At 37.8% G+C, this 26,858-nt stretch overlaps 1 protein-coding gene across 3 annotated transcripts in view; it reads right to left on the reverse strand.

Moving 5' to 3' along the window:
- RyR (Ryanodine receptor) overlaps positions 1–26,858 on the reverse strand; it is a 1,703,288-nt gene that overhangs the window by 1,481,667 nt on the left and 194,763 nt on the right. For all 3 annotated transcript variants that reach the window (XM_090399345.1, XM_090399347.1, XM_090399344.1), the window contains exons 9-10: positions 16,379–16,453; positions 34–190 (exon numbers count right to left, since the gene is read on the reverse strand). In XM_090399345.1, coding sequence (XP_090255471.1) covers positions 34–190; positions 16,379–16,453 — 232 coding nt within the window. The remainder of the gene's footprint in view (positions 1–33; positions 191–16,378; positions 16,454–26,858) is intronic.

The raw sequence follows: 26,858 nt of genomic DNA on the forward strand, positions 1-26,858 counted from the left end.
GATCTATCAAAAAAAAAGGGAAAAGTTTCATACCTTTGTATGCCTAAGACAGAAAGCAGTTGCTGCCACTGTTGCTTCCTCTCTCGATACTAAGATTACTTCTTTGTTTTCATTATATGCTAAGTATCGGCCTGTTGTGATATGCCGTACCCTTAGAGGATAGCACCAATTTATAAAGCCACCAGCCCACCTAGTAAAAAAAGCAGAAGCCATTACAATGTCTAAGCAAAAATATCCAACTAAGCTAAATATATTATACTAAAAATTATGAAATATAAATGTAAAAACTATCAATAATTATCTATGCATGAAAGTAATAATTTTATCTTTCATTATGCTTGATTTGACTGATTATGTTTGATTAAAGGATTAACACATTCATAGCAGGATGTTTCATGCTGTACTAGTACAAAATAAGACACAACACATAGTTGGCCATGAATGCATTAAAACAAGAATATAATTTCTTGTTTCAATAAGTATATTTTGCATTCTTCTTCTTTGAGTGCCATCTCCTATCGGAGGTCGGCGACCATCTTGGAAAATTTTGAGCGATCCTCAGCCACTCTAAACAGTCCCTCAGAGCTCATGCCAGTCCACTGTCTGATGTCTGCAACCAAGATTTTCTTCATCTTCCTTGTCCTCTTCTTCCATTTATCTTCCTCTTTATAAGCAATTGAAGTATTTTATATTTTTCATTATGAAGTAGGTGACCAAGATATGCAGTTTTCCTTCTTTTTATGGTATCTAAAAGTTCATGTGATTTCCCCATTTGTTCCAGTACTTCCTTATTGTACTTTTTGCTGTCCATGGGATTTTTAACATTCGTCTATATAACCACATCTCAAAGGCTTCAAGTTTTTTTATTGATGTTGTCTTCAAGGTTCAAGTTTCTACACTGTACAGCAGTATAGACCATACATAGCATTTAACCATGCGTACTCTAAGCTCTAAGTTTAAGTTGCGGTTACACAATGTTGATTTCATCAGGAGAAAATTTTTTCTTGCCATTTCAATTCTAACTTTTATTTCCATTTCTGGATTGCATTCTTCATTTAACCAGCATCCGAGATATTTAAACTTTGTCACTCTTTCTATTCGTTTCCCATTTAAAGAAAGTGATGAATTAAGAATTGGTTTCTTGCTTATGACCATGAATTTAGTTTTGGTGATATTTATTTTTAATCCCATTTTTTCACTCTCTTCATTCACTAGTTCGAGAAGATTTTGAAGATCCTGAATATTGTCAGCCACGAAAGTTGTGTCATCAGCATATTGGATGTTACTGATGATTTCACCATTTACATTAATCCCGTCCTCTCTTTCTTTTAAGATTTTTTGAAATATAATTAAAAGAAACACATGTATTAACCACAGTGAAAATTATTAATTGTAAATATTTCATCCTAAGTATCTTAGGACATCATCAGTACAGTAGTTTAAAACAATAATAGGAATAACATACAGTTAGGGTGCATGATTACAATAGAATCTCATTAAACGCGTGTAATGTGTTACAGAAAAAAAAAAAAAAAATAATTATTTAACATAATTTTGTATGACAATTTCCCATACTTGAGGAATAGTAAGAACGTCATTGCGGTTTAAGTTTGGTCTATGTGGTAGGGCTTCAGAACTTTCTTTGTATTAACGTTCATGTTTATATAAAGATCTATGTAAAAGTTTAGACTTTTCCCAATGGATCCTATGGTTTAGATTTTCAATTTCGTGTTGAGAGAGGCCAGATTTCTGCAGTTTAAAAAGACAAATGTGGTCTTGATGTTCCAAGATGCGTTTCTGAACAGACCTACCTGTCTGTCCAAAGTAAGACAATTTGCATGAGCACAGAATTTCATAAATACCAGGCAACATCAAAGGTGAGAGTTTGTCCTTAGGAGAAGGTAACAAGTTGTAAATTTGGTTGATAAGTTTGTAAGTAGTGGCAACATTGTTATTTCTTCATAATTTTAGAAAGACGTTCAGAGATTTCTTTGACGAATTCTATGGACTTCTTCCTGTCTGGTTTGATGTGTGGAGAAGTGACTGATGATTTTTTGAGTTGTTTTTGGATTATATCCATTTAGGATGGCAGTATTTTTGATTACTTCTAATTCCTGGTTAAAAGATTCTTCAGAGGAGCAGAATTTGTGTGCTCTGGAAACCAGTGATTTAATAATGCCAGATTTCTGAGATGGATGATGAGCTGAAGAATTGTGAATGTAGCGACCTGAGAATGTAGGCTTGCAAAAGACAGACGTGGCAATGAAACCGTCTTCTTTTCTTTGGATTTACACATCCAAAGAAATTTGGATTTACACATCCAAAGACCTCCCATGATGAGTCTTTTGACTCATTGTTGGAGGTCCTTCCTAAGAAACACAAAGTCTATCAAGACTCATCGAGTGGAGGTCCCCCACCCCACCCCCAGAAACACAGTCTATCATACCACTCCTTAAACCCATTGACCGTTCTTGCTCTCACCACTCCATCAGGCAATACATTCCATGATTCAACCACCCTCCATGCAAAGAAACCACTCCTCACCCTCGTGCTCACAGTTTCCTTTCATAACTTCCAGGGATGACCTCTTGTCATCACTCCTTCCTGCTGTTCAACCAAGTGAAAGAACTCCCCGGTGTCAACCATGTAACCACCTCTCAACAGTTTAAAAGTCTCAATCATATCACTTCTCCTCCTTCTATCCACCAACCTCTGCAGTCCACATTCCCTCAGCTGATCCTCATAACTAACATGGTACAGTCCTGAAACCATCTTTGTCATCTGTCTTTGTATCCTTTCCACAGTTAATTTATCCCCTTCAAATCCTGGGGACCAAATCTGAAAACAATAGTCTAAGTGTTCTGATCAGAGACTTATATAACAGAATGATAACCCTTTTATCTCTGCAGGTCAGTGTCCTTCTCATTCTTGCAGCAATCCTCTGTGTTACCTTCACCACCTTTGCAATATGTCCCCTAAATTTCAGGTTTCTATCAATCATCAACCCCAGATCACTTGTCTCCACTACTTCCTCCACTATAACTTCTCCAAATAGAGTATGCAGTGTCCCATCGATTTCCCAAACCTCAAAATCTTACATTTTGCTTTATTAAAGTGACATCCCCTTCATTTGCCCGTCTATCTAGCTTATTCAAATCCTCTTGCAGGGCTACCACATCTGCATTATTACTAATAATCCTTCCCAGCTTCACATCATCTGCAAACATCTGAATATCCCCTTGCAATTCACTGACAATGTCATTGATATAAAGGTTAAACAATATTGGTCTCAGTACTGAACCCTGTGAGACCCCACTTGTAACCCTCTGCCTCCTTGAAACTGTCCCACCATAAACAACTCTCTGATATCTATCGGACAGCCAATCCTGAATCCAGTTGACCAATCTGACATCGAGACCCATGTGCTGCAACTTAAATATCAGCTTATCATGTGGCACCCTGACAAATGCTTTCACTAAGTCTAAGAAAATGGCAGTATATGCCTTTCCCTCATCTAATGCTCTTGTAACTTTATTATAAAAGGCTAGCATATTGCTAAAACAAGGGTGCCCCTTCACAAATCCATGTTGACGCTCATGGATACCACCATCCTCATTTGCCCATTGCTGTATGTGGTCCCTCACTACTTTTTCCAAGATCTTAATAACTACTGATGACGTGCAAACTGGCCTATAATTAGACACTTCCAGTCTGCTACCATCCTTATGAAATGGCACTATCTTACCTTCCTTCCATTCCATGGGCATCTTTCTCACAGCCATTGAAAAGCCACGGCAAAGGCACAGCCAGTTCCCTAGCACATTCTCTCAAAACTCATGGTGAAATACCATCCAGTTCCACAGATTTACTGACATCCAGAGTACTCAGTGTTTGAAACACGCTCTCCAGTGTTTCAAAAACTGTGTTTCGAACCTGCCCTATCCCTCTAGCATTAAAACTGACTCCTCCAGGATGAAATACTCCAATAAAGGATCAAACTCCAATAAATGACATAGCAGAATTGTTCATTGAACAATTCCACTATGTCCTTTGCATCAGTCACTCTATTGCCATTTTTATCCCAAAATATCATTCTTCCACAGCCATTTTTCCTCCTACTGGCCACATATCTAAAAAATTCTCTAGGATTTTCTTTGGATCTTAGGGCCAATCTCCTCTCATATTCCAGTTTCATCTTCCTTAACATACTAGTCACTCTTCTGGCCTGTGTCTTATACTCTTCATGCATCTTCTCTTCACCTGTCTCCTTATATCTCTTCCATAGCCTCTTTTTCGCATGCAATTCCTGTTTAATATTGTTTGTCAACCACTTTACTCCAAATTATGTCCTCTTGTTCACTCGTGGTATACAACTTACCATTACTGCTAACAAATATTCTTTCATAATTTCACACGCAATAATGATATCCCAGCCTTCCAATTCCTCCCTCCATGAAATTTCTCCAAGTTGAAGTCTTAGACTATTATAATCACCTGCCTTATAATTCCACTTACATTCCCGTCTCTTTGATACTCCTGTATGTCTATTCATTTTCCAAGCCAAAACCACATGGTCACTCTCTCCAACTTGCAGGAGAGATGTCATCTAAGTTATTATCAACTCTTCTGATGCTATAACCAAATCCAAAACTCTTGTTCCCTCTATTACATGTTGCCTAAGACATTTGTACATCAAGAATTCTAGAATTTCCATTCCCTATTGCTACATGCATTTTCCTCTCCCCAATTTATGCTACTGTAGTTAAAATCTCCCATAACAATCATTCTTCTTGCACTTGCCAAAGTCAACTGTCTAAACATTTCCTGGTCCCCACCCTCTGTGCTCCTGGGTCTGTAGCAACACCCCACTTAATATGCTGTCTTGCCCACCTCTAACTCACAACATATGCTTTCAAAATCATTAGTGTCACTGCCTTCCAAAGTCTCCACTCTTAGAGGACGTAGGTCATCACTTATCATAAATAGTATTCCATCACCACGCTTTCCCTTCCTATCCTGCCGAAAAATGCTGTACCCAGTGACTTCTATTCCTTTTATCATATCCTCTTCTGTCAACTATGTCTCAGTGTGATCCCAATAATTTTTGGCCAGGCTGATGCTATCTGCACCATCAATTCCTCTCCCTTATTCCGGATACTCCTGGCATTAGTATAAAGCATATAAATGCCGTTGTTTCTATACCCAGCATTATTCCCTCTAGACTCCACTGGACTCAGTGTCACCTGATGTTGTCCCTCTTCTCCCGAGTACTCATTCCCACAAGAGGCCACTCCTGCTACCATCCTTCCTGGGAGTAACCCTATCATCTTTAGATACCTGCTTCTTATTAATCGCCTTTTCATTTACAGCAGTTATTCTCCTCTTTAAATGCTCAATTTCCTCCTCCACACATTTAACCTGACTCTTTATTTTCATTAACACTTGTCTAAGCTGTTCCACATATTTCCTTACAATCGCACTTCCACCCTTCCTGATAACACCTTTCTCAATTTTGGAACATGCTTACCTTTCATCGCACTTCTCACATACTATATGTTCCATTTTATCGTTTAATCCGGAACTCTATAAATCTTTAATGTTTTTGTTTGCATCCAGAATACAATTGTCTCATCATATCAAATCTGAAAAGTACAGGGAAAAACTCGATCTCTGAGTTGAGACCTTCCAGGTTGCTGACATATGCTTTTTTACTACAAGTACCGATATTTTTGTAATGTTAGCTAGCACTTCCATGTTAATCAATCTATATAAAATATAGCTAGCAATTCCATGTTAATCAAATAAAAGTAAACACTTTAAGAACCAGAATACCACAGTACAACGATTGTATCCAATCTGGCTATCACACAAAAGTGAAAATCCAGATACTATAATTAAGTTTAAAAAAAAAAAAACACTTTCGTAACACTGTAACATTTCAATGTTCTTTCTACATTTTCAAAGTTTTATTGTTATTATTCAATGTATCCACTTTCACAACACACACACAGGCATTCCACTCACCAACCACTTTCCATGCAAAGAGCCCACTCCTCTGCTCACATCCTCCTTATACAGTTTCCAGTGATGGCCTCTTGTTCTCCCCTCTCCCATTCTATGAAAATTCTCTTCCATATCAACCTGACAACCCTTGACTAGCTTATATGAATCAATTATATCCTCCCCCCCCCACTTACTCCTATTCATGAGATTTGCAACTTACATTCTCTCAATCTGTCCTCATACTCCACATTCAAAAGACCACTGATCACCTTTGTGAATCTTCTCTGGACACTTTCCAACATATCCTCATCACAATGAAAATCTGGCAACCAAATCTGTGCACAATAATCCATATGAGGCTTTATACAATGGCATCATAACCTCTCTATTTCTGCATGTCAGGGTCCTCCGCATCATTGCCATTACCCGATGCAGAAACTTTAAAGGAAGTAGATCTCTCATCTTCTCTACTTCCTTTAAAGTTTATGCACCAAACGTATACTTTGCATCCCATCATTGCTTACCAAATCTCAAAACCTTACACTTTGCAACATTGAACTGACAGTTCCACTTACCTGCCCATTCATGCAATCAATAAATTGCATGAATCTGGTCCTCTTGTTAGGCCATAACATCTGCTTGACTCTGCATTGCTCTACCAAGTTTTGCATCATCTGCAAACAGCTGCATATCACTAGTTAAACCCATCCTAATATCATTAACATGCAAACTGAACAATAATTATCCCCAAACTGACACCCATGGTATAACACAAGTGACCATCCTCTTTTGGGATACTGCACTGATCCATCTTAGAAGTCTGTTATGCAATCCCAATGATTACAATTTATTTAACAACTTGTCATGTGGCAGGTTTTGCAAAATATAAGTACATCACTGTATATGCATCTCTCCTGTCCAAAGTATTTGTCACCTTGTTATAGCAAAAGAAAGAATGATTATGAAAGGATGACAGTGATTGGAGGACATGGTATAAAGACAGCTACTGCAGAATGTGTGGTGGAGATACTTAATGAACAGTTCATAAAGATCTTTCAATCTAGTGAATGTGATTTCATGGAGAGATTGAGAGCAGTTGATGATGGAGAGGAGAGACTGAATGTAAGTGAGCAAGAGGTGTTTGGGGAGTTGAGTAAACTAGATGTAAATAAGGCTGTGGGACTTGATAATATATCACTGCATATTCTGAAGGAATGTGCCAGAGAGTTGACACCTGCCTTCACATATTTTTTTAGTACGAGTCTTGCACTTGGTCAAGTTCCTAAAGAGTGGAAGGAGGGCAAGATTGTGCCACTTCATAAAGGAGGTGATCGAACTCAAGCATCAAACTATAGGCCTATCTCTGTGTCAGGTGTTGTGGTTAAGTTGTTGGAGAAGCTTGTGAGAACTAGGATCCAGAGTTGGGTTGACAACAATGGTATAATCTTTGATGGACAGCATGGATTTGCTGAAGGAAGGTCATGATTTAGTAATCTACTTACTTATTACAATAAAGTGATTGCTTCCTTGGACAGAGGAGAAGGATACACAGTAATATACTTGGATTTCATAAAGGCTTTTGATAGAGTACCTCATGATAAGTTGACAGTGAAACTAGAGCAGATGGGGTTGGATATTAGATTAGTACATTGGATTGGAGACTGGCTATCTGATAGGTATCAACAAGTTGTGTATGGGGGTGCGATATCCAGGAAAAGGAAAGTCACTAGTGGAGTGCCTCAGGGGTCTGTTTTAGGGCCATTACTGTTTAACTAGTATATTAATGATATTGGCGAAGATTTGGATGGAGATATTCAGTTTTTTGCAGATGATGCAAAGTTGGGACGAACCATAAAGAGTAGTGAAGATGTTGTGGCCTTGCAAGAAGACTTGAATAAATTGCGTGATTGGGTAAGCAAATGGGGATGTGAGTTCAATGTTGCAAAATGTAAGGTTTTAAAATTTGGAAAACAAAGATGGGATGCAGAATTTATGCTTCGTGAGAATATATTGTTGGAGGTAGAGGAAATAAGAGATCTTGGGGTGATAGTGGATAAGGATCTAAAATTTAGGGGACACATTGCCAAAATTGTGAAGACAACACAAAAACCTCTGGGAATGATGCAGAGGACACTGACGTGCAGAAGTAGGGAGATTCTTGTTCCATTGTATAAAGCTTTGATTAGGACACACGTGGACTATTGTGCCCAGATTTAGTCACCAGGTTTTCAGAAGGATGAAGAGATGTTGGAAAGGGTACAAAGGCGACTGACTAAGGTAGTTTCTGACCTCTGGAATGTTGAGTATGAGGAAAGATTGAGAAGATGTAATTTGCAGAGTCTGGTGGAGAGAAGGAAGAGGGAGATATGATAGAGACCTAAAGTTGATAAGGGGTTGTTACAAGATCAATGGTGGAGAAGTTCTACAGAGAATAGTGGGAGATCAGGGGAGAACCAGAGGTCATCCCTGGAAATTGTATAAAGAGGGTGTGAGAGGAATGGAGTGAGAGGCAGGTTTTTTTTCGTGCAGAGTTGTGAATGATTGGAATGCCTTGCCTGAGAGTGTGGTCACTGCAAGGAGTTTGAGTGTGTTTAAGACACGGTATGATGAGATGTGCGTGTCATAAAAGGACCTCCCAGATGAGTCTTTGACTCCATGAGGTTTTGGGAAATAATAATAATAATAATATAATACATAAGTAAGTTAGGGAAACATGATCTTCCTTTAATAAACCTATGCTGATAACCACAGAGAATACTGCTGTTATCAACATATTTCTGTATCCTACTTCTCACCAATGTCACCAGTAACTTCACCAACTTCAGATATACAGATTAACTATAATTTGAAGCTACAGCCTTATTAACACCTTTATGCAGTGGAACAATTTTACCCTCTTTACACTCCCTTGGAACTTGTGCTATTGCAAGACTCTTATTAAACAGGAATGCAAATGTTACTGCCTTTTCCCTGGAACATTCCCTTAAGATGTGTGGTGATATGTCATCAAATCCTATCGCCTTATTAACGTCAAGGTTATTTATTTCCTCAAATACCTCTTGCTCACTCACAATTAAGCCATCCTCTCCTATGTCCTCTACACTTAAATTCCTCATGATTCCACCCTGATCACGATGAAATACCCTTATAAATTGATCACTGAATACCACAACAATGTCTTCTGCAGCAGTTACCATTCTACCACTTTCATCCATTAACATCGTCTTACCATGATCATTCTTCCTTCTAATTGCAACATATCCAAAAAACTCCTTAGGGTTTTTCAATTAAATTAAATTAAAATCAATTAAATAATTTATAGTAAAAATTTATTTAAACTCCAACTGGACACATACCAAAAACATTTTCTTGTTTTTTTTCCAGCTTGATGCATGAAGTTGAAGACAAAAGCAAAAGTGTATCATGGTGGTTTATGGAATTTTGTGTTCTACTACATGATATTTTGGCTGTTAGTTTATTATTTTTTTTTATATAAGAAACTTAGGGATTAAAAAAAAAAAAGGATGATGCTATTTATCAATGCATGACCTTCAAAAATTTTATACTGTGTTTTATACTATATAAAAAGTTGATGGAAGAATGAGAGTAAACAGTGAGAAAGTGAAAATCATAAGTATATTGCCTAGATATGATAGAAATTATTTAAGAAGAAGGGTTATGATGGCAAATGTCATTATAGCCCCTTGTCAGTTATGAAAATTATAAAGATCAGGCAAGAAGATTTGCAACTGTTTTTTGAAAAGCTAAGTCTGAATATGAAAAGAAACTGACTCTGCAAGTTAAAGTCAACCCAGAAGAATTTTGATTTTTAGAATCAAAATCATTTTAAGAATATGTCATCCACTCAGGTTATTTCAGTTGGAAAAACAAAATCTACACACAAATTGAAGGTACTGCCATGGGTAGCCCTCTGTCTCCACCTTTGGCAAACTACTATTTGAAACAATTCGAAGATACTATGTTCTCATCCATTCATCCTCAACCATCTTATAAATAACCTTCACCCAAGCATCCAATTCACTATGGAAAAAGAAAACTCTGGTACTGTACCATTTTTGGAAATCCTCCTTACTAGAACATCTTCTGGTACCTTCTCTACAAGCATTTTTTACTAAGTAATTTAAGGAAATTACAACGTCAACTAGGATATACATTAAAATAAATTTTAATATACTTCAATATTTTGGCAATTTTCAAGAAACTTAAGAACAAGACACGTGCATGCAGGCACAACAAACAGTAAATGAGGAAGAAGCAGGAAGCTATTATTTCTCCTAAAGTCCTGATGGTTCCCCCTAGCGGGCAATGTTGGTATTCTTGGGCGATTGGGCTGAAGGTCTTCTGATGTACATCAGAAGACCTTCAGCCCAATCTTATGTAAATAAGGAAGTAAATGAGGAAGAAGCTTCCTGCTTCTTCCTCATTTACTGTTTGTTGTGCACGTGTCTTGTTCTTAAGTTTCTTGAAAATGGCAACGTGACATTGCCAAAATATTGAAGTATATTAAAATTTAGTTTAATGTATATCCTAGTTGACATTGTAATTTCCTTAAATTACTTAGTAAAAAATGCATAACCAACGTCTAAGCCTTTCCACAAGTATCTACAAGCATCTTTTGAAAACCCACATTTACTGGCATTTATGTTTACAAAAAGTATGCGCACAACACGTCTCAAAAATTTGGCATTCTTAAATCTCTAATTCATAGAGCACATAAAGTTTGCTCTTCCCCAATAATCTTACAACGAGAACTTTCCATCATTAAAAAGTTAATGGAATCAAATGATTACAACTCCAATCAAATCCAATAGATACTTGACTCTTATGTTCCAATACCTACAATTTCTTCAATAGTCCGCAGAGTTCCTATTCCGCAGAGTTCCTATTCAGGAATCTCAGAACCTATAGGTAGTATTCTGAAAAAGTATCAATTGATTCCAACATATATTCCTATCAATAAAATTTCTTCTTTATTACCTTCTACAGGGGATAAACTGTCTTCTCTATATTTGGCTGGCGTTCACCAAATAACTTGCGAATGTGATGTCTCTTATTTTGGACAAACTGGCCATTCTTTGGAAAAAAGAATAAAATAACATAATATTATATTGATTATAACAAACCTCTGAAGTCTGGTCTGGCGCACAGCACAGTATTGACTCTACTCATAGTGTCCAGTGGGATAAAGCTGTTCTCCTCCATAGATGAAGATTCAAATATGAATGCTTATTCAAAGAAAGTTGTGAAACTATCTTACACCGACCAAATTTAAATAGAAATGACTGTCTTTCTCTCTCAAAGATCTGGGAGACTTTTATCTTATGTAAAAAACCATTTATCTTAATAGATTAAATTTGTTATTTTCTATTATTTCCTAGTACACGGTTACAATTGTATTTTAATAGGTGATCCAGTGAATGTTTTGCTTGTATTCCATTCCTATTACTGTAACAGACACTGAAGATGTACTATTGCTTACTGCTAGTTTTTCACTGGATGAAGAAACTTATGTGTATGAGGGGAAAGAGAATGAATCTGGTCAAGTAAGAAGTGACAAGAAAGAACAAGAGAGTTAGGAAGGAGAGATTGAAGTGATGGTTATGAAGAAGTGGGTAGCATGAGTACAGAGTATGAGGGAACGAGTGTGCAATACAAACAGGGAAATGTGGAGGCTCAGGGTGGAGAGGAGAGCACAGCATTAGAAAGGTTGATGCTCCAAGGAGATGTGAATGTGTGTTTAGACAAAAAAGGAAGGGGATAATCTGGGATCAAGGGAAAATAGTCAAATTTGAAGAAGGTTCTCGGATGATTAAGGAAAAAAAGAAAAGGGCTCAAGTAAAATATGGAGAAGTCATATCTAATAAGTGGTATCAATGAAACTTGCTACAGATCCAGGAATGAGCTGTTGAGTTTGTATACAAATGCTAGAAGTATAAGAAACAAGGCAAATGAAATAGTTGCATTAATTGAGTCTGTTCACCTAAAAATTGTTGGAATAAAAGAGAGACATGGTTGGATGAGGATGACATCTTGACAAGAATAGAGATGGAGGGGTATGACATGTTTCATGAAGATAGAAAGGGTAAAAAGGGAGGGAGGGGAGTGCTATTGATGATAGAGAAAGAATTATGTCCAGTGGTGAGCTATAAGGGGCTCGCAAGAGCCCATTGTTAATTTTTTCTCAAATTTTCTCAAATTTCCCTTGTTCTTCTTGTTAATTTTTTATTTTTTCAAAAAAAAATTTTTTTTGAAACACATTAAGCGACAAATTCATACTGTAACCTAACAAAAATTAGTCTATTCGGCAGTGTATAGATTATTGGGAATTATTGTTTGAACTCCTCTATAACGAATGTGCCCAAGTTTGAAAATAAAATAAGCGCATGAGCTATCTTTATCCTTGTCCCTTCTGGTAGCCAATTGTATGGTAAAATCAGTAGCCAGTCAAATGTTTTATAAAATATTATAAAAGATTTCATTCTTATTATATTTTGATAGTTAAAAAATGTTTTTCTTATGTAAGATAAATTAACACAGTTGACTGTGCAAATGTTTCATGTTTAGATCATGAAATATTTGTTTAAAAATGATAGCCATTAGAAGTTGATTGTCCTCTCATACATTTTGATTGGAATTTGTACACAAGCTGTATTAATAAAAAATTTTGTGTGAAATGCGTTTTTTTTTTTTTTTTTTTTTTTTTTTTTTTTTTTTTTAAATTTCCATAGCTCACTACTGGTTATCCATATAAGGTAGAGATGCAAGAGGAAAAAAGTGGCAGTGGTTTTGAAGCAGTATGGTGTGTGATAGAGGTGAATAGAATGAAATACTTAGATGTTGTTATAGACCTGGTAATGTGAGATGGTAGTGACTATAAAATGTATAATCAAATTAGCCAAGCAAATAAGAAAAGTGTGATCATTATGTTTAATTTTGGAAATATAGACTAGGATGATGAAATAAGAACTGGAAGTAAAGAAAATGGGTTTCTCGAGTTTTTGAATGACAACTACCTCAGACAGTATGTAACGGAGGACACATGAGGATTGAGGGATCTTGAATTTGATCATCTCATCAGAGGATGTTATTATAAATGTGGTGTCGAATCACCATTCAGTTGGTGAGAGTGACCGTGAAGAGATTACCTGGGTGGTTGCCAGCAGTGTGAGGACCTCTGTAAGGAAAGGGTATGTGGAACAACACGGCTGGTGATCATGAGAATCTCAGGAGACAGTTTGCAGGTGTAGCATAGAATGAGGTGTGAGTTGGAAAGGAGATCAATGCTGCTTGGGTGTAATGGATGAACGAAGAGATTAAGCATGCAATACAGAGGAAAAAAGGCATTATATGGAGGCAACATAAGAGGAGTGGTAATAATCAATTCCATGAGGATTACAAAGAACAGGCAAGGAGGGTGAGTTGGTTGGTAAGGCTAGCAAAAGTGAAGTATGAGCAGCAGTTAGTTAATAAATCCAAAAAAGAATCCTAGGGAGTTCTTTAGATATGTAGCCAGCAAAAAAAAAAAAAAAAAAAAGAATGATTATGGAAGGATGACATCAATTGGAGAAAATTGTATAAGAACTGCTGCAGAGGATATTATTATTATTATGTGACACCTCCATGGAGTCCAATGAACTACAGCGAACCACATCTACACCAACACCATCTACTGCCAACCACCACCACCACCACTAGTATTTTCAAAGACAATTACAAACATCCATGCCTATGGCAGGATTCGAACCCACAGCCTTTTGGTTCGTGAGCGGATACGCTAACCACTCAGCCAACCAGGCCGGCAGATATTTAATGAGCACTCCATGAGGAACTTTCATTCTTTTGAATGTGGCATCATGGAGAGCGTGAGAGCAGTTGACGATGAGGGGGAAGATACACACTGTAGATGAGCAAGAGGTATATGGAGAATTGAGAAGATTTGATGTTGATGGGGCTGTACGACTTGATGGTATGTCACCATGATGTATTTTGAGGGAGAGTGCTAGGGAGTTGGCATATTTGTACGGTGTGAGTCTTGCACCAGATCAGTTTCCAGGGAAGTGGTGGGAGAGCAAGATTGTGTCACTTCATGAGGGAAGTGATGGAACTCAAGCATCAAATTTCAGGCCTATCTATGTGTCAGTTGTCGTGGTTAAGGTGGTGGAGAGACTGGTGAGAACTGGTATCCAGAATTGGATTGACAACAGTGGTATTGCCTTTGATGGACAGCATGGATTTGCTAGGGGAAGATTATGTTTTGGTGATCTACTTACTTATTACAATGGGGTGACAGTTTCATTGGACAATGGGTATGGATGCACTGTGGTATACTTGGATTTTGAAAAAGCTTTTGATTGATTATTGCATGTTAATTTGATAGCCAAACTTGAGCGAATTAGGTTGAATATTAGATTAGTGCATTAGTTGGAAATTGGCTATCTGATAGGTATCAGCAAGTTGTATATGGGGTAGCAATATCCTGGAGGAGAAGGGTCACTAGTGGTGTTCCTAGGGATCTGTTTTAGGGCCATTGCTGTTTAATCTTTATGTTAATAATGTTGGGTATGATTTGTATGGGGAGATTCGGTTGTTTTCAGATGATGCAAAGTTGAGACAAACTATGAGAAGTAAAGCAGATGTTCTGGCCTTACAAGAAGGCTTGAATTAATTGGGTGAATGTGTATGGGAGTGGGGATGCTAATTCAATGTTGCAAAATGTAAGGTTTTAAAATTTGGTAAACAAAGATGGAATGCAGAATTTACTCTTGATGTGGATATATTGTTGGAGGTGGAAGAAATAAGAGATCTTGGGGTGGTAGTGGATAAGGATCTAAAATTTAGAGGACACATGGCCAAAATTGTGAGGACAGCACAACAAATTCTGGGAATGATGCAGAGGACACTGACTTGAAAAAGTGGGGAGATTCTTATTTCATTGTATAAAGCCTTCATTAGGTCACATACGGACTACTCTGCAAAGATCTGGTCACCTGGTTTTCAAAAGGATAATGACATGTTGGAAAGGTTCCAGAGGCATTTGACTAAGGTAGTTTCTGATCTCCAGAATGTTGAATATGACACAAAACTATCACAAAGCCATGTTGCTCCCCTCAGGTATGATGGGCAACATGGCTTTCTGAAGGGTTGACCATGTCTTAGTAAATTACTGTCTTTCTATTATAGAGGAGTAGGAGAGTTGAGTGAAGGAAATGGCTACACTATGATTCCAATGGATTTTGCAAAAACATTTCACAGAATACCACATGGAACACTGTTACAAAATTAGAAAATTAGGATGGATAAGAGGATGGCTGCTGGACAGATAGCAAAAAGTGGTAAAAGAGAGGCAGAATCGAGACAAAAAAGGTGGTGAATAGTGGTGTGCTACAAGGTTCAATGTTGGGACCACTGCTGTTTAATTTGTACATAAATGATATAGGAAATAACCTGAAAGGAAATATTTAGTTCTTTGCTGATGATGATGCAAATTTAAGTGTAGTTAATCAAGGCAATGTGAAGAGCTTGCAGGATGATTTAAATCGGCTGTCAGTATGAGCAAAAGTTAATGGGTATCATAATGTCGAGAAATGTAGAGTTATGTACTTTGGGATAAATAGATTACAAGCCATTTATCACAATGATGGCACTGTACTCCAGGAAATAGATGATGCTAGAGATTTAGGAGTAATAGTAGACAGAGAGTTAAAGTTTAGAGGACATATTGCTAAGGTTGCTAAGGCAGTCATTAAGATTACTTGACTACTGGAGAACACACTAACCAAGAAGAGATAAAGCTTTGCTACATTCACACGTGGATTACTGTCCTCAAGTCTGATCTTCTGGGTTTATTGGGAATGAGGAAGTAGTGGAGAAAATTCAGAGACGAGTGACCAAGATGGTGAGTAGTCTGTGGAATTTTCCCTATGAAGATAGATTGAGGGTGTGTGGATTGCAGAAGTTGGTTGAAAGGAGAAAAAGAGGGGGATATAATAGAAACATTTAAGTTGCTTAAAGGATTTTATAGGAGGATGCAGGGGAAATGTTTCAGCACTTGGCTGGAGGGGCCAGAACAAAGAGTCATCCCTGGAAGTTGAATAAAGGTGTGGTTAGTAGGACTAAATTTTTTGTTTGGAGAGATGTGAATGATGCAGGAAATAGTTCAAGGAGAGGTATGATAGACTGTGTGGATAGTTTGGGTCTCCCGTGATGAGTCTTTTGGTTTTCATGGAAGCTCCCATACAATAATAATAATAATAATAAAATATCAGAAATAATAAAACAGCATCCATTCTATTAACTCAATAAATATTTTAAATTATTCCAAAAATATACGTATTAAATGAAATATGTTTCTTACTTGGTCCTCACAAGCTCTAACCTCCAGAGAGACCTAGCTTGGCTTAATACAGCACCAACTTCATATACAACAATGCTGTGAAAGAATACTTAGTTAAGTAGGTGCAAAGACTAAAATACAACATTCAAAATGCTTCAATAATTGAGATGTTTAGAAAAAAATCAGTATCATTAATTATATTAGCAAGATATATAATAAAAATATGCATAACGTTAAAAATATTGTATTCAGAATTTAGTTAATAGAATTAAAGTGCATAAATTGGCATAATTAAGCAACAGCATCTGAACAAAAAATGTTTTTAAAAAAATACTAAAAGGAATGGGATGGCAGTATGTAAACATATCATAGTTTTGGGTAGTAGATAAATTTCATTGCCTGGTGTGGGAAAAACTGCTCATTGGAGGCCTGAAGTAGCTTCAAAAAGTAACACTTTTTTTTTTTTATTATGAATCCATTTGTGTAGGGCTGAGAGCCTATAGCATACCATGAGTAGACTAAGGTTAGATAATAATCTGGAAACTCGGCTTTACAGAGATTAAACATGGAACTTTGTCAAGTCTTCAATAAGCTGGGTATTGGTCTCACACCAGGTGATGAAAATCATCTACAACCAAAAACTTTCAAAAACATTCCCAACATTCAAAAACATTCACAATAATTTTGTTGATTAGTGAACAAATACAATAACTACTTGGCCAATTAGGCCATCAACAGTTTGGTCTCTAGAGGAGGGTTGTCAGATTATCAAATTGGTAAGTTTGATAATCTGATATGAAGCATGTCAACCAAGAGTAGGCCTAAAGTCCTAAACAGTGCCCCATAGTGGACTAAACTGGGCATCGTCTGTACTTCAGGCCAACAGTCAAGGAGTGTCGTGTGGAATGGACGTGCTTCAGAGGTGCATACTTCAGTTTCGTTGCCTAGTGTGGTGTCTGCATGCTCATATCTCATTATATTTTACTCCCTGATGATGGCAATTAGACTTTGTGAAATGTGAGGGGCCAGAACAAAGAGATGTTCTGGCTCCTCTTGGTGAAATATTGGAAGTATTAATTAAATTTATTTTAGATAATATATTAGTCTACATTATAATTTCCTTAAAAAATACAGTTATGAATAGTCAACATATAAGCCTTACCACCAGAACATGAGTTGATTAAGAAATCAGCTAGCAGAGTGTGAAGTGTGGTACAGTTTGGAGTGTGTCATTTATGTGTTTAAAGATAGTATAGTAAGAAAATCGATGCCAGACAATTAACATAATGCAGAGAAACTGTGTATGGAAACTTCCACTCCACAATTATGACAATTAATTAAAACAGAACAATTTGTGTAAAATTTAATTATCAAAATAATTTTTGATCATGTCTCATGACTATTAATAACACAATTGTAGGGTTATAAAGAGAACAGAATAACAATTTGTAAAAATATATTAAAAATATGAGATATTAGAAAAAGAAGAAGAGTGCTCAGTCTATAAAGTCCAAAGAAAAATGAGTAATTACTGTATAGCAAAACCCAAACTCATGTAAAAAATGTCAAAACCCATACAAATGTAAAATATGTGTCATTTAATTCCCACCTGATTTATCTCTTGAACAATGCATTCCTCAAATACATGGTGACAATTTTCCATATGTTGCTAATATCCTTTCCTTGGACTTATGCAAGGGGAAAATACTAAGCCATAGGACAGCTACAAACTTCCTCGTGGTTTGTCATGATAACTTTGTTGTTCCACCTATATCTATTCCAAAGTGAAAATTCAACATGCTTATACATCTCTCTCAAGTTAGAGACATGCACAACTGAGAATTCGCCTACAGAAAATACATCTCTCTTATACTGTGAGTTCCTTGGTACTGAGAGTTTTTGCTCTCTTAGATTTCTTCCTATCATTTAGCTGGGGCAACTTGTAGTATGGCAGCAAGTGTATTCCCATTAGGCTCTCTGGTCAAACTTGGCCGAAACTTTTATAGTTTCTAACTATATTCAGCACAAAACTTTTATAGTTTCTGTATTCGTCTTTGAAATAATGTTTGAAATAAAACAAAATTATATAAATTAAGTGGATTTAATATCCACTTAATTTATATAATTTTGCATCGCCGAAGTGAAGCCTTTTGGCTCTTTATTTTAGTAAATACTTTAGTGAATAGGTTACGCACTGACCAAGAGTTGGCTTACGGAAAATACATCTCTCCCACGCAATGAGTTCCTTAGTACCAAGAGTTTTTGCCCTCTTAATTTTCTGCCTAGTCTCTGATGAAAACCAATGAGTTTGAAACAGGTTAGTGAAACCTTATCAAACAAACAGTAGGAAGCAAATATACGGACGCTTACTAGCAATCATGCTTCCTATCATTTGGCTGGGGCAACTTGTAGTATGGCGGTGAGTATATTCCCATTAAGCTCTCTGGTCAAACTTTGCCAAAACTTTTATAGTTTCTAACTATATTCAGCATGAAACTGTTATAGTTTCTAACTATATTCAGCATGAAACTTTTAAAGTTTCTGTAGGTGGCGCTAGTGTCCTTGGTGAATGTGGCAGTCGTGTTTAGTTAGGCTAGAAAGCGTGTTTTTAAATTTAAGTATAGTGTGGCTTTTAGTCTCAAATTGTGCTGCAGTTGTGCATCAGTTAGATAAAAGTGTCACTTCAGTGGTGTTATTGTTTGAAACTGTGTTGTATATATTGTGTTTTCACTGCCGTTTGTTTCCCTACTTCAATGTGTAAAGATGGCGTCCAATAAGAAACATACATCAGTACGTGCAGGACTTCTACAAGAAAGGCTGGCTCAGTGTTAGATTTTTCGCAATGGATGCATTGCGGAAACCGCTACATGTATACGCCTAAGAATGTCAAGGATCTGTGGTCGGTCTGGTTAAATGAGAAGAACGAAAATATCAATGTATATAAGAAGTGTCGGGATAGGCTGGAGCATTTAGGAATGGAAGCTGACATCAGGACCATAGCAGAAGAACTTCGGCAGGAGTTCATGAAAATAAAAAATGACCATCTTCTGCATGAGGAATTGGAAGTGCTCAGTAAGGAGATACTGGAAATTAAAACTGAGGTTAATGTGTTAAACGGAGAAATTAGGACTATAGAGATTACTTTAGCTGAAGTAACTAGAACAGGATTACGTATGGGTGAGTCTTCGGTGAATGATGAAGTAATAAATAGTATGGGAGTGATTTGAAGTCAACAAAATAAAACCACAAGAGGTCTAGAAGAAACAAGATGTTGTGAGAGTGGGAGTAAAAGAGTAAAGAGTAAGTAAAAGAGCATTGAGTAATGAAATTGGGAGAGTCATGCTGAATAGCATAGAAAATGAGTCCATGATGCTTCTGTGGACTTAAATGAAGTTAAGAGTGGTAAGATTATATGGTGATTTTATGATTAAAGGTATGGAGAGCGGTATGCCTGAGGAGTGTGCTTGGCTGGCTGGTGGGACAATAGAAAGAGTGGCTTTAGCAATAAAGAGAAGGCATGATGCAGACAAGATGATAGTTATGGTGGGTACAAATAACCTAAGTGGTGGTATAAATTGGGTAGCAAAAGATTTAAGAACATTGTTAGATATTGCGAAGAGGAAAACTGTCAATGGGAGGATAGTGTGTGTGCTGCCTCGTTTTGACAATTACAAGTTAAGTAGAGGAGCGATGATAACGAATGATATGATTGCAAGAATGTCCAAAAAAGAGGTCTGGAATTTGTTGATGTCTGGAATGTGTTTGAAGGAAAAAGACAGTTGTATGCTAGAGATGGGCTGCATCTGAACATGGAAGGACATAAGCGATTGACGAAGTTACTGTTTTCTGAATAAGTTGAAGTAATTGGGCAGGGAAACTAATATTGAAAAGGTTGAGTGTAAGAGAGAGAAACTTTAGCAATGATGTATATTTATTGATCCTTATTTGCAGAATAAATTGCACAAGAGAGGGGATAAAAATCGGCATGGGACTACTGAAATTAGTGCCTTTTATATCAGTTCTAAAGCCGGTACAAGAACTAGGGGAAAAGTATTCGAAATAAGAGAGAAGAATTTTTGGCATTAGTCAGTGCAAATCTCATCAAAAGTTGTAGGCATTAGTGAAACTTGGCTGTCAGCAGAAGATGGGATCACTGGAATTGAATGTAATGGGTAGAGTATTTTCAGGGAGGATAGAGAAGATAGAACCAGGGGGGGGGGAGTACTGTTGATGATAACTGATGAGTTGCAGTCAAAGAAAGTAGTATATCAAGATGATAGACATGTGAATGAGAGTTCATCTGAGGCAGTCTGGTGTAAAATAATGACTAAATATACAGTTGGATGCTGCTATAGGCCAGGGGATACAGGGGGAGATATTGAATTCATGCATCAGCAAATTAGAGCAATGAGTGCAGGTTTAGTGATTATTATGGGGGGTTTTAATTATTGTGATATGAATTGGAAGGAGGAAATATCACGTAGCAAAAAGGAAATGGAGTTCATACATCTTCTACGAGATAATTACTTGAAACAGCACATAATTGAAGGGACACGTGGTGTAAGCGTGTTGGATCTGGTTATTGGTTCAGAGGATATACATAAGTAAGGTGTCCTCGTTACCTCCAATTGGTGAAAGCAATCATGTGTATTGACTTGGGAGGTTGCAAAATCTGTGGATCTTTCTGTTAAGAAGGGGTATATATGGAACAACAAGTTAGGCAATTATAACAAGCTATGGAGTGAGCTTGTAGCCATCCCATGGCAGAACATATTGCAGAGGAAAGATGTTAGCACTGCATGGGATAAAATCAGCGGGTAGATATTGAATTCATGCATCAGCAAATTAGAGCAATGAGTGCAGGTTTAGTGATTATTATGGGGGATTTTAATTATTGTGATATGAATTGGAAGGAGGAAATATCACGTAGCAAAAAGGAAATGGAGTTCATACATCTTCTACGAGATAATTACTTGAAACAGCACATAACTGAAGGGACACATGGTGTAAGCGTGTTGGACCTGGTTATTGGTTCAGAGGATATACATAAGTAAGGTGTCCTCGTAACCTCCAATTGGTGAAAGCAATCATGTGTATTGACTTGGGAGGTTGCAAAATCTGTGGATCTTTCTGTTAAGAAGGGGTATATATGGAACAACAAGTTAGGCAATTATAACAAGCTATGGAGTGAGCTTGCAGCCATCCCATGGCAGAACATATTGCAGAGGAAAGATGTTAGCACTGCATGGGATAAAATCAGCGGGTATCTGAAGAAAGCAATATCAGATTGTGTCCCCATGGTCAGGAAGACAAACAAGGTAGGCATCAGATGGATGAGTAGTAGTATCAAGCTTGATCTGCAAAAAAAGAAAATGTTATGGAGAATGTACAAGAAGAAATGCAATCAGTACACCCATGAGCAGTACAAGGCTCAAGCTAGGAAGGTTACCAGCATAGTAAGAAAAGCTAAATCAGATTATGAGAAGACCTTAGCCAATGAGATCAAGGGTAATCCCAAAGAGTTCTTCCGCTATGTGGCAAGTAAAAGGAAGAATGACTTTGGAAGGATAACTTTAGTGGGTGCTGATGGTATTGAGGTGACAAAATCAGATGTAACAGTCAAGTTACTAAGTGATCACTTTTCAAAAGTCTATCACCCAAGTGAGGATATCTCTGTACCTGTAGCAATAACTAATGTGAGATCAAAGTTAAGAAATCAGAGATATTTAATATATTGCAAAATTTAAATGCAAACACTGCTGTAGGTTCAGATGGAATATCAGCTCAAGTGTTGCGTGAATTTGCAAAGGAATTGTCATTAGTTATTTGGATATTTAACTTAAGTTTGAACTCTGGTATGTTACGCAAATTGGAGCAGATGGGAATGAATACTAAATTGGTGATATGGATAGGAGAATGGCTCAGGGAGAGATACCAGAAGGTGGTGTATGGAGGATCCAAAACCAGGATGAGGCAGGTGACCAGTGGTGTGCTTCAGGGCTCTGTGCTTGGGCCATTGTTGTTTATTTTGTATATAAATGATATAGGAAATTTCTTGAAGGGAGATATTCAATTGTTTGCTGATAATGCAAAGTTGAGTAGTGCAATAAAAAAATCAAGCTGATGTTGAAAGTTTGGAGGATGATTTAAATAAGTTGATAGAATGGGCAAAAGGTAATGGATGTCAGTTCAATGTGGAAAAGTGTAAAGTCATGCATTTTGGGATTAAAAGATTACCAGCTGTGTACTACATTGATGGAACAGTACTCCAAGAGACTGATGAGGCTAGGGACTTAGGGGTATCGGTAGATAGGGAGATGAAGTTCAGGGGACACATTGCTAAGGTGTCCAAGATTGCACATAGGATTACTTGGTTGTTGAGGAGCACACTGACATCCAGAGATAAAGAGGTTATTATTCCCCTTTATAAAGCGTTGATACTTCCACATTTAGATTACTGTGCTCAGGTTTGGTGATTCGTGCTGTCAGATAATTACAGACATTCAAAGGTTAAGAACAAAGAGCAAGGAGCATATTTAAGGGGACTACTATTGGCTACCAAGAGGGGAGAGAAAAGGAAATCTGGACCTTTTGCTACTGCTGCTGCAGGTGTTTCGTTCCCGATAGCCGAGTGGAGGAAGGAAGAAGAAGAAATGGCATGGAGTATGCAACTGGGAGTTTAGCATTCATCATCAGAGCTACTTAATTGGCAATTCCTTTAAAATATTCCGGGAGGTTTCCAAGGAGTGACCGACAACATACATCCCATCGGATAGCTGGCCACGATTCCCGAGAAAGGCTTGATGTCAGGGTCAATGAATTAGCCAATGGTGGAATAAGAGAAATAGAGTACAGAAATGTCAAGTCAAGAACATGTCCTGTATGTCATTGATATTTAGTTAAAGAGATTTTTGTCGAGACCTTTCCTTTACTCGTACTCTTATTATTCCTAGACTATATTAATTTTTCTAGACTATTATTATTTTTTTTTTATGTTGGGCCCATATACGAGAGGTTTGCTGATAAACCTATAGTACATTAGTGTCATATATGGATTAGTGAGTTGGGAAAGGAGAAACTTGTTTACATTTGATTTAAAAGCCTGTATGTTGTATTCCTTGGGAAATACGTCCATGGAAATATTTATAGAATATACAAATCGCAGAGACCAAGCATCTATGTGAAAGTGAGGGGAGTGAGTTGGTGAGAGATGGATCATTTACAGGGCCACGCCAACCTGAGGGTGCAAGGGGTGCACCGCACCCGGGCGGCATTTTATGTAGCTAATATCTAATTTGGATTATACAATGCAGTATTTAGGGGCAGCCGATAAAAGTTTGCACCCGGGCGGCAAATACCCTTGGCATGCCCCTGGTCATTTATCCATCTAATTGCTCTCCTCTGTATTGAGTCAAGCATTTTGAGGGAGCTTTTAGGAGCCCCACTCCAAATGTGAGAGCAGTATTCGATAGCTGGGCGGATTTGTGATTTGTATAATGTTAACAGCTGTTTAAAGGTGACGTAGCGTCGTGAGCAAAAGAGAAAACCTAGTTTTTTGGAAGCTGAGGATGCAATGGTTGTGGTGTGTTTATGCCAGGAGAGGCTTGATCTCAGGGTAATTCTGAGAATAGAGATCTCATCTTGTCTTGGAATTTCAGTGTTATCAAAAACAATGTTGGGGGAAAATGGTTCTTTTTTTGTGAGAAATAAGACAGAATTGGGTTTTACTAGTGTTGAAGTTGATGAGGTTATCTGAATCCCATTGGAGGACGGCTTGGAGGTCAGAATTAAGGGCAGTGGTGGTTGATGTTCTGTGGGTTGAAGTGGGTTGTGTAGAGTAGGATTTGTTAAATGAGAGGGAGGAGTGTAATGTGCTGTCATCTGCAAAACTGTGTATTGGGTTAGAGGTCAACTGAAGTAGGTCATTGGTATATAGAAGGAAGAGGGTTGGTGAGAACTGAACCTTGTGGAACCCCAGCATTAGTTGGATGGTGAGAGGATAGGGAGCCACCTACCATCACACACAGTGTTTGTCCAGACAGGAAGCTGGCAATCCATCTGCAGAAGTCCTCAGACAGTCCAAATGATGGGAGTTTGCTTAGTAAGCCTTTGTGCCAGACCTGGTCAAAGGCTTTAGAGATGTCAATTGCAACTATTTGGGATTCGCCGGATTTCTCCATGGCATTTGTCCAGCGATGGGTGATATATGAGAGTAGATCTCCTGTTGATCGGCTTCGACGGAATCCATACTGGTGGTCGCTTAATAGTTGGGCACCTTCAAGGTAGAGTAGGAGTTGAGAGTTGATGGTTTTCTCCATCACTTTAGATAGGACTGAAGTGAGTGAGTGAGATAAGGCGATAGTTAGATGGCAGTGATTTGTCACCCTTTTTAGGAATGGGTTGAATGTGGGCCAGTTTCCAGGCTTTGGGATATATACCAGTGGAGTAAGAGAGTTTGTACAGATGGCATAGGATAGGAGTCAGTTCTGTTGTGCAGGCTTTCAGGACAATTGGAGGAATGCCATCAGGGCCAGGAGACTTTTTTGTGTCTAATTTAGACAACAGGTTTATGATATCTTTTTGGCAAAAGGATACAGGGGGCATTGCATGTTGGGCAGTTGGAATGACTAGAGGACATTTGCCATTGTCAGTTATGTGTGCATTGGAGAAGTGTGAAGCCAGGAGGTTAGCTTTTTCTGTGGGTGATGTTGCAATTGAGCCAGAGGTGGGAGTAATGTAGGGCAAAAATTACAACCAATTGCCTTGGCAAGAGACCAAAAGGCATGGTTGCCATTTGGACAGGCTTCAAGCTCCCTGCTTTTTGCCAATTCAAATTCTGTTTTAGAAGCATTGATAATTTTCTTGCATCTGTTTCGGGCTTCAGTATAGGCATTGAAGGAGGATGGGGTTCTTGATTTGAGCCAGTTTATGGTTGCCTGATTTTTCATTTGTACCACCTTGGCACATCTTTTGGAGAACCAGGATTTAGTTAGGGGACAGCAGTTCAGAGTATTATTGTGGGGAATGTATGTTTTCATGCCAGTGAAGAATACTTTGTTGATACATTCGGTGCATATGTTTGGACTGGAAGACTGGAAACAATAATCCAACCATGGGAACATAGCATAATAGTCTCAGAGAGACTGTCCCATATGGCACTGTTATAATGCATCTTGTGTGGGAGTGACTGTGTAAGCGTTGTTGCATGGGGGAGGAGATGAGCACTAGGTTGTGGTCAGAATTACCAAGGGGGCTCACTACATTCACTACATATTTGGAGGGGTCATTAGTAAGGAAGAGATTTAAGATATTTGGGGAGTGGTTTGGGTTATCAGGTATTCTGGTTGGCTTTTGAACAATTTGTGTAAGGTCATTAGTGATGGCAAATGTTTAAGCATCTCTGCCTGCAGGATCTGTACGACTGGAAGAGGAAAGTCAGTTGGTGTTATGGACATTAAAATCTCCTAGGAGGATGATGAGGATGGAGGAGGTTGAAATAAAGGTTGAAACCTAAGTATGAACCTAAGATGAGACTGGTGCAGTTGTTAATAAAAATAAATTTGTCTAGAAGGAGGGTCTGAGAGAATAAGTGTACTGCAAATTGTTTAGCCAGCAATAGTTGAAAAACAGGCAGCTTAACGAGTGGTAGGAGCAAAGGGCAAGGGTAAGAAAGAAAGGCGAATAAAACTTTAAGACAGGAGGGCTTAGTGAACAAAGAAAGTAAGGAAGGTTAAGGGTTAAAGAGAATAGATGAAACTTTGTGAGTAGTATAAATTTTACATAAGGCACAGCATGACAAGGATTGGAATTAAAATATGTAAAACTTAGTAAATAACATATTTTTACAATACCCCGCATATTTTTACACATGCACCCAAACCCACTAATCAAACTAGCTGCCAACTACAATGAAGCAGACACTACAAATACAAAAGACCCAAATCAATTCTACTTCCAGCTGAACACAGCTAATCTCACTACCCCCACAAGGCAAGAGTAAAGCTCAAAACCACCCCATCCATAAATTTTCTTTTACAGACAAAGGGTAATATGAAAAGCATGCTTGCTTCGCCCATCCAGCTAGTAACATTGAACGTTGAACCTAAGTATCACCTCAGGGTCTGGCTCCCACTGATGAGACCTTAATAAAGGTTGAAACCAGTCTGGGTAGTGACCCTTCCCATAATGCATAGCATTATGGGAAGGGTCACTACCCAGTTATTCCTGTTATGCTGATTGGCCACTGAGGCCAATCAGCATAACAGGAATCATTATCAAGGTCTTAGAGAAAATAGTCAAGAGGAAAATACAAGATTGGATAGAAGAAAATGGGATACTGTATCGGGGACAGCATGGTTTTGTGAAGGGTAGGTCATGCCTCAGTAACTTGCTCACGTATTATAACACAGTGACGGCTGAACTGGATAAGGGTAATGGGTTTACAGTGATTCTGCTGGACCTTGCTAAGGCCTTTGACAGGATACCACATGGAATTCTAATC

The sequence above is a fragment of the Typopeltis vanoorti genome, chromosome 10 (genome assembly GCF_054136105.1).
Source record: "Typopeltis vanoorti isolate ZY-2024b chromosome 10, IOZ_Tvanoo_1.0, whole genome shotgun sequence".
Lineage (NCBI taxonomy): Eukaryota > Metazoa > Arthropoda > Arachnida > Uropygi > Thelyphonidae > Typopeltis > Typopeltis vanoorti.